The 9,512-nt window shown below is 41.3% G+C and overlaps 1 protein-coding gene and 1 long non-coding RNA gene across 3 annotated transcripts; both read right to left on the bottom strand.

Annotated features, from left to right (window-relative positions):
* Positions 1-349: 349 nt before the first annotated feature.
* LOC119719517 lies at positions 350-6,953 on the bottom strand. Of its 2 annotated transcripts, none has more exons than XR_005269968.1 (6): positions 6,714-6,953; positions 5,626-5,772; positions 4,604-4,724; positions 3,580-3,705; positions 2,988-3,135; positions 350-1,024 (listed from the first exon to the last, which is right to left on the bottom strand). It is a non-coding gene; the product is annotated as an uncharacterized LOC119719517 (long non-coding RNA). The 2 variants fall into 2 exon arrangements; XR_005269967.1 differs by lacking the exon at positions 6,714-6,953 and adding an exon at positions 6,261-6,305.
* Positions 6,954-8,737: 1,784 nt separating this feature from the next.
* On the bottom strand, positions 8,738-9,465 carry LOC119719735. Its single transcript, XM_038189232.1, has 2 exons — positions 9,103-9,465; positions 8,738-9,066 (listed from the first exon to the last, which is right to left on the bottom strand). Exons 1-2 carry the CDS (start codon positions 9,463-9,465, stop codon positions 8,755-8,757), a joined length of 675 nt encoding a protein of 224 aa, XP_038045160.1. The 3' UTR covers positions 8,738-8,754.
* Positions 9,466-9,512: the final 47 nt, after the last annotated feature.

Genomic DNA, 9,512 nt, shown 5'->3' with positions numbered 1-9,512 from the left:
GTATTTTCCCTTTAAGATTAACAAAGTCATTATTTTTGTTCAAAGGCATTTTGGCAGGATGTAAGATGAATAAAACACTGCTGTCATGCTTCAGTCAAATTACAAACCACATCATGGATTTTCTACATTGTAACTGCTATACACTTCGAAAAGACTTGTAGAAACTTCAGAAAATTGTGTTGTTTTTGAAATTGTGCAACTTAAAGTAAATCACGTTTAAAAATTTCACATAATATCTACAAGCCTACATTTTGTGCAAGTTCACAATTCTACAACAAAAACATTCTTAATTAAGTTTTCTTTTGAACTTAAAAACATTGCAACAATTGGAATATTAAGTTTTCTTTTGAACTTAAAAACATTGCAACAATTGGAATATCGCAACAATTGGATCGTATGGAAGATTGCAAAAACTGCATCTTATGGAAAATTGCAACAATTTGGATCCTACAGAATAACAAACAATTGGATCTTATGGAAGAATATTAAAAATAAAATCTGAGATGGTGACCATCCGACCCATGGAATGACCCAACTTCTTGTGACCTCAAAACCCTCATCATGAAGTAGTTTTCATGTTTTTTTTAACCTGATGACAAACTGAAAGAGGAGTAATCGTTAATTGCTGTTTTGTGCCCCATTTATATTATTTTGAATCTTTCCAGTCAATTTGTTTTTGCTAATTTCCAAATTTTGTATGAGCAAAACAGTGAAGACATCTTCAGCATGAAGCTTTAGCGTTACAGCATGAAAGTCTAATTTCTGACAATACGACATAGGAAGACCATATGCCTTTGTTGTTAACATTCGCAAATGTCAGCAGAAAACAGTCTGTCCCACATGAGCAAAAGCTGCTAACGCTGGCAAACGTAAGCTATTGTTTACATATTACCCCGGGTCTTACTGCCTATAGGAAGAACAGCCGGTCAGCCAACTCAATCCGGGGCTCTTTGTGCAGGCTTTGGCCAACAAGGAAAGATAGCTTGTGAGCGTAGAGGCAGGGTGCTGGTACACGAATGGTTCCCTGCAAAACAACAGAAGAAACAGACAAGATGAGTATGGAACTAGACACTGAACTCTATAATTACTGTACTGTCTTATGACCTGTGTATACTGAAGCAGCCGTCTTCCATCTTTGTTCCCTCATGACATGTCTTATGACATTGCACATACTGAAGCAGCCGTCTGCCATCTTTGTTCCCTCATGACATGTCTTATGACATTGCACATACTGAAGCAGCCGTCAGCCATCTTTGTTCCCTCATGACATGTCTTATAACATTACACATACTGAAGCAGCCATCTGCCATCTTTGTTCCCTTATGACATGTCTTATGACATTGCACATATACTGAAGCAGCCGTCTGCCATCTTTGTTCCCTAATGACATGTCTTATGACATTGCACATACTGAAGCAGCTGTCTGCCATCTTTGTTCCCTCATGACGTGTCTAATGACATGCGCATACTGAAGCAGCTGTCTGCCATCTTTGTTTCCTCATGACATGTCTAATGACATGCACATACTGAAGCAGCCGTCTGCCATCTTTGTTCCCTCATGACATGTCTTATGACATTGCACATACTGAAGCAGCTGTCTGCCATCTTTGTTCCCTCATGACGTGTCTAATGACATGTGCATACTGAAGCAGCTGTCTGCCATCTTTGTTCCCTCATGACGTGTCTAATGACATGCGCATACTGAAGCAGCCGTCTGCCAGCTTTGTTCCCTCATGACATGTCTTATGACATGCACATACTGAAGCAGCCGTCTGCCATATCCTTGTTCCCTCATGACATGTCTTATGACATGCACGTACTGAAGCAGCCGTCTGCCATCTTTGTTCCCTCATGACATGTCTTATGACATTGCACATACTGAAGCAGCCATCTGCCATCTTTGTTCCGTCACGACGTGTCTTATAACATTGCACATACTGAAGCAGCCGTCTGCCATCTTTGTTCCCTCATGACATGTCTTATGACATTGCACATACTGAAGCAGCTGTCTGCCATCTTTGTTCCTTCATGACATATGTCTTATAACATTGCACATACTGAAGCAGCCGTCTGCCATCGTTGTTCCTTCATGACATATGTCTTATGACATTGCACATACTGAAGCAGCCGTCTGCCATCTTTGTTCCCTCATGACATGTCTTATGACATTGCACATACTGAAGCAGCCGTCTGCCATCTTTGTTCCCTCATGACATGTCTTATGACATTGCACATACTGAAGCAGCCGTCTACCATCTTTGTTCCCTCATGACGTGTCTTATGACATTGCACATATTGAAGCAACCGTCTGCCATCTTTGTTCCCTCATGACGTGTCTTATAACATTACACATACTGAAGCAGCAGTCTGCCATCTTTGTTCCATAAGGACCTCCAGTTTTCCTCCCTCTGCAAAAATCAACACTTTGGATCTCTGGCTGTGCTCCGTGGTCAGACATGGGTCATACAGCGGCATTCTAAGGTGCCTTTACATGCCTTTGGCAAGACCACCTTGTAGCTACGTGCATTACAATTCGGGCGATTCACAATGCAGTGCGCCACCAAGAATTTGCCACGGAGAGTTCATTTTCCCAGTGCATTGTGGGAGATGGTCGACAAATTCGCAGCGCGGGACATTAGAAATTGGTTTTTTTTTCGGTCAGTGGTTTCGTAAGCGTACGATTCGAGGCACTGTTTGTTATTCCTTTTCTTGTTATCAATATGGTGTTTTTTGTAAGGCGGCAGAACGCGATGCCCCAATCTATGACATATTAGCTCAAGTTGTCTACTGACACTTATTCAAATGGGCCATGTTTTGTTGACCGCAAAACTTGAAAAATGGACTCTCGGTGGCCAACTCTTGATGGTGCACTGCATTGTGAATGGCCGAATTCAGCTCATGCTACGAGTAAGGACATTTAGCCCCCCATATATATAGGATAGTCACAGTGCTTTGGAATGCCGTTCATAACTTGCCCCGCTCCTTACCGGCCAATTGAAGTAGAGATGGGTGAGCTTGTAGGTCAGGCTTTGCATGCTGTCTGGTGCCAGACCCGAGTTGTCCCAGATCACATTGTAACTGGTTGGAGTGACCGTGCCCTGGCGTACAGACTGACTGACAAGGAAGAAGTCGTATCTGTGGACACAAAATGGAGACCAGTCAGAGTGATACATACAGTCAAAATAAATGTTAATAGTTTCAGCAGGCTTCATACTTCAATATCTACTGGTGATTGTTGGATCCAGCAGGGTCATAAAAATACTCGGAGCAGGGTTAGGGTTGGCTGCATGGACTCAACCATTTCTTTAAGGGGAAAGATCGCGCAAAAGTGAGGCGTAGATATGGCGCGTTGTTGTACAGGCACTGCACTCTATACCGCCATGTTTGGGGGTCTACCGGAGGCTAATTAATTTGCCTATTCCAAACTGGCACATTTTGAATGGGCACTGCACTAGTAGTCTATAATATTAACAGAATAAACTGATGATTTTCAGAAGTTTTTTAGTTTTTGTTAGTTACAGTGTGCAGGGATAATAATTTGTTTTCTGTTTGATTTTTTTAAATGAGTTGTTTACTTACAAGTCTGGTTTGGTGACCACCGAGTCGATCACCGTTCCTGGGGATGGGTTGACGAGATTTCCTTGGTTCAAGGAGCAAAATCTATTGTTGATTCGCTTCTTAACGACGACCACAGCGCACTTAGGGCTGTACACAAACAATCAAAGACAACATTGGGACAGTCTTGTCTATCATGACATGAGACACTAGTAAACGGCACTTCTATGACAAAAAGTAAAATGTAACGGGAATACAATATGAGGCAACAACACAGATAAACCGTGTCACATATTTTGTGGTGCTGGTAAGTATACATTTTGTGCAGCAAGTTAGCATTCTTATTAAAAAAATTGAGCTGAGAACCTCACACCAAGTGACCTTTTTTTGGTTATTCCTTTATTTTTTACAATAAGCCAAATTGTTCTCTGCACTCAAGGAAATTTCTGGCCTTTGCAGCTCTGAACATGGCTACAGGGCCCAGATTAACAGAATTTACAAAGCACAAATTTACTCAGCAAACAAATAATTGACTAGTACTAGACTGTTACCAGCTTAAAATGTCACATCATGTAGAATCGTAAATTGATGCAAATCTAATAGTCCAAGAGACCAGAGAGGTTTAATTAGAATATCGGGCACAAAAGGTTTGATGGTGGCAGCGAGTTTGTTTCTGCATTCAACAGAGGACAATGAACAATAGAGGACAATAGGGTCCCCAATTCCCGAGAGGTTCCCTATTTGGATTCGGGTACAAAACATATGGGAGGTCATCCTAAAAAGTTAGTACAAACAAAAGAGGACAATAGGGGGTCCCCGATTGCAGGCAAATACACACTTGTGTGAGTAGGCGTGGGTTTCTGATCTTCAGAACCGTCATTCTTAAGTGTCGCATTCCGTGCAACCTCCGAGATCTAAATTTTGGGGTTGGGTTTCTTTAACAGGTACCTGGGTACCCATGTTTTTTTTTCAGTCGGGTACCTGATTCCCAAAATAGCACACCCTACTTTTCAGCCACAGTTCACGTTCATAGTAGATTGTGTCATACCTTTGATGACATCAAAGCTACATTAAGCTCCTGGTGCCTTCCGCCGTCATAGTTTAGGCTGCTGTGGTTTAGCTTCACGAGATGGTAATCTCTCCATAAGCCCAGCCCAAGCCTTCTCCACCTAAGATACAATCAAATGGATAGACAATGTACAACTTATGTCAACATGGTTTTAATGAAATCGCTGTGGTAAGAGGGGAGGTACGGTACTTTTTGACTTGTGCACCAACTTTGATAGAGAGTGTTTCCAAAATGCTATATCCGTTTGAAAAATGTGAAAAACTGCACGGTTATGACAAATTTATATATAACAGCCATAATTTCTGAACTACGTTTTTATGTATTCTTAATTAACCCTCCTGCTATATGAACAGTCACAGACAGTCAAAAACTAAATCCTCTTCCCCTGCCAAGCCTTTTACACAGTCAGATCATAATAATTTCAAGCAAGCACAGTGACTAGTCATAATTACAGTCAACAGAAAAAGACAAGTGGTAGGCACAGCTGGCTTAAATCAATCACCTACAGTCAAGGCATAGCTGTATCAAGTTACATAAACAGTCTCAGCCAGTCAATCCTGCTTTATGTAGGCTGGAATCTCTTAACTGTTGAAAAACCATTGATTTTGACTGAAAGGACAACTTGGCTCAGAATGTATGTGGAGGGTTAATAAGCAATCACAACTGGCTTTGGGCAGCCAGGAGAGGGCGGGATTCCAAAAGGAGATGAAAAAGCATTTGCAGCATTTTTGGAAAACAAAATTCTTCACATATGTTTGAAATCCTGAAAGAAGAAAAATGTCTTTAATTGCCAAAAAGTATCGCCCAGGAAAGTACATGTATTAAATGACTATTTTTAAGCACATTAAAAACAGCACTTGCAAAAATTGGAGTTTATTTTTTTTGGAGGGGGTTCGATCCCTCTCCTGTCCCCAACTTTTGTGTGAATTGATGGATTTTGTAAAAGGTAAAAAAAAAGTAATTGAAGGGCTCAACAAAAAAAGGCTAAACCCGACTTGTACCTGCTTCTGAGTGACCTCTGGCTCCAAGAAGGTGCAGAAGACGACATTGGAATGATCCACACGTTCCTGGTTACTGAGCTGGGATTCTATGCGCTGTCGTGCCTTCTCCTCTGGTACACGATCCCTGTCTAGAATACGCTTCAAGGCCTGGCAAAAAAATAAAATTGAAAGAAGATGAAAAAAAATAAACTACAAGGACCATGTCACCAAAGTAAAAATGCAGAAACAAATCTTACTCCAGTTATAATTTACACATGTTGAGAAGCTGAGTATCACATAATGAGAATGGAGTGTAATTTCAGAGTGACTGAGAAGTGCACATGACTGTTTTCATTGTAGTGAATGATTCATGTCCATTTAAAAAAAAAATTGCACTAAATATGGGCTAGTCCAATAATAACACTGTGTGCAAAGATGCTCAAAGGAGCGTGGTCTTGTCATAATGAATAAGGTGCGACCTATCTCATCCTTATGAATAATGCATGACCACAACTTATAGTAGAGCTAATCCACCCAAGCTTCACTCATCAATGGAAGGCGTGACTGTCCTCATCCTTGCGAATTATGTATGACCACAGCTCATAGCAGAACCCAGCCCATCCATCTTCAATCTCCTAATTGGGGGTGTGACTCACCTCATCCTTATGAATAATGCATGACCACACCTCATGGCAGAATCCATCCCAGCTGGCCTCAATCACCCAATGAGAGGCATGACTCACCTCATCCTGATGAATAATGCATGACCACACTCACGCCATAACCCATCCCACCCAACTTCAATCACGAATGGGAGGCGTGACTCACCTCATCCTTATAAATAATGCATGACCTTGCACATCTCATGCCATAACCCATCCCACCCAGCTTCAATCATCCAATAAGAAAAGTAGCTCACCTCATCATAATGAATGAGACGCGACCTATCTCATCCTTATGAGACCACAACTTATAGTAGAGCTAATCCACCCAAGCTTCACTCATCAATGGAAGGCGTGACTGTCCTCATCCTTGCGAATTAATGAACACAGCTCATAGCAGAACCCAGCCCATCCACCTTCAATCTCCTAATTGGGGGTGTGACTCACCTCAATCCTTATGAATAATGCATGACCACACCTCATGGCAGAACCCGTCCCATCCCGCTTCAATCAGCACGGCTGCATCCAGCACACACACCAGGCATCCTTCATCACCTCCAGGACCCTCATCTCCTCCTGAACCATGCTGGCAATCTCCGGCCAGACGATCTGGTTCAGCCGGTCCAGACGGGATCAGTCTTGGAAGACTTTGGCGCCGAGAGCACGCCTGTTGACAAATGGTTGATGCTTCCATCAGCCCCAACATCTGCAGAACAAAAATATGTTTACACTTTGATGATTGTAAAATAATCCACTGACAAATATCCAGCCCAACACAGCACAAGATTTTTTGACAGTCCCAGAAAGGTCCAGCCTAAGTCCTTTTTATACCTCACAGACTCACTAACTGACAGTCACTCGTGAATTAGCCTGGCTATTTATCTCACTGACTGACTATCCCTTATGACTTTAATACACTAGTCTAGGAGCAGCTTTATAAGGCTTGTCTATTCATTTAAGTCATGTTCCATCTTCAGTGTAATTCATCGAACAAGATTAGAAGCCATTTTCTAGTGGTGCCATGCCCGCGCACACGAAGCACGCTTTCTTAAAGATGAGACGCGTGTGCATTGGTAGCTCTATTGGTCCAAGGACCCCTGAGTGCGTGCATACTACCTGAGCGCTACTCACACGAGCCTGGTGCTACCGCTGTGCCACCTCAGAAAATGACTGTCGTTGCATTAGTGGATACAAGATGTCCATTAGTCTGGCACAGCTTGTTATTTGTAACTTCATGATACATGTGTTTGCAGTAAGTCAAGTCTCCATGCGAGGACCGACAGTGGATCTCTCATTTCCATCACGTAATACCACTCCAGCTTATTCTACAAACTTTTCAGCCATTTTCAATCCAATGAACGGGAGGTTTGCGGTAACACCATGTGAATGATATCTCTTTTGAGTTGTGTGGTTCTGAGAAGAACCAGTTGTTTAACTTGACCTTTCGAACAGTATGCTCTGTTCGTCCTCAATCTCCTGTCGACAAACAGAGCACACTATTCCAAACGTCGAGTTAAACCAACTGGTTCTTAAGTAAGATTTGAGGCGTTGCATGGAGGAGATACTAATGAATGAAAGGTTTGCAGAAACACCATGTGGGAATAATTTTTTCAAACTTTCAAACCAACTGGTTCTTCTCAGAACCACACAACTTAGAGAAAACCACTTTTTGTTTCATTTTTGCAAACCACTCATCTTCATTTACTCAAAATGCTACAAATACAACATTTCACTGCAACAAAAACCCAATGAAAATCAGTGCTCTATCCTTATTTTTCTTCTATCTTATCTTTTACTAAAATGTCTTTTAAATAAGAATACTTACACCTCTGTTTTTATTAGAATTATTTAATATAAATCCACTGGTTTGAGAAGCATATTTAATTGAAGTTTAAAGGTAATGGACACCATTTTGCTGACTCAAGGAACAACAATTTAATAATTCTGAAAGCAGTTTATTGAACAAAACTAATTTGTTGAAATTTCAGCTCAGTAGATATCGTACTTTTTGAGAAAACTTTGAAAAAATGCGTCGTCACTTTTCAAAGCATAGGTTTCCATTGGATAGCATGATGGTTTGGAAATGATGGCAATTTCTCTTCTCAAAAATGGCAGCTTAGTAGCCACAATGATTTCACAGGACGCTTGATCCTATTATTTACTTACAATCGAGTAGGATATTTCATGATGCTTTGACAATTTCATTTTTGAATCTTTGCAAATGGTGTCCATCACCTTTAAGTCTCGATACTATTTATTTAGTATTTTCAATAATTTTGTTTGTAATTCCACCTTTAATTCAATACTTGGCTACAAAATGTGAATTTTTAAGTAATAAACCATCAATGAATGGAAAATAAAATGCACTACAAAAAGTGGTCTCTTCATGGAAACCTGACAGAGCAACTGTTTTGTGAATGGTTTATATTCTGTGGTTAGCATAGCCATACAACGAAACCTTGACACTCCGCAGAAAAGGGTTTCACTTTTAAAAACTCACCATGGTTTGCTTGAGCAGTGTTCCCAGGAGTCCAATCCTTTGTGTTGAGGAACTTATCTTGGCTTCTTCATGTGCAGCATGATTGATGTCCTCTACTAGAGATATCTCATGTATGTCTAGTACACACAGACCCTGAATGCAACATGAATGCAACACTGCATTACTCACCTTGGGTTGCTTGAGCAGTGTTCCCAGGAGTCCAATCCTTTGTGTTGAGGAACTTATCTTGGCTTCTTCATGTGCAGCATGATTGATGTCCTCTACTAGAGATATCTCATGTACGTCTAGTACACACAGACCCTGAATGCAACATGAATGCAACACTGCATTACTCACCGTGGGTTGCTTGAGCAGTGTTCCCAGGAGTCGAATCCTTTGTGTTGAGGAACTTATCTTGGCTTCTTCATGTGCAGCATGATTGATGTCCTCTACTAGAGATATCTCATGTACGTCTAGTACACACAGACCCTGAATGCAACATGAATGCAACACTGCATTACTCACCGTGGGTTGCTTGAGCAGTGTTCCCAGGAGTCCAATCCTTTGTGTTGAGGAACTTATCTTAGCTTCTTCATGTGCAGCATGATTGATGTCCTCTACTAGAGATATCTCATGTACGTCTAGTACACACAGACCCTGAATGCAACATGAATGCAACACTGCATTACTCACCTTGGGTTGCTTGAGCAGTGTTCCCATGAGTCCAATCCTTTGTGTTGAGGAACTTATCTTGGCTTCTTCATGTG

This window comes from Patiria miniata, unplaced genomic scaffold (assembly GCF_015706575.1).
Source record: "Patiria miniata isolate m_02_andy unplaced genomic scaffold, ASM1570657v1 HiC_scaffold_8, whole genome shotgun sequence".
Lineage (NCBI taxonomy): Eukaryota > Metazoa > Echinodermata > Asteroidea > Valvatida > Asterinidae > Patiria > Patiria miniata.
This window is presented reverse-complemented; position numbering and strand designations above follow the sequence as displayed.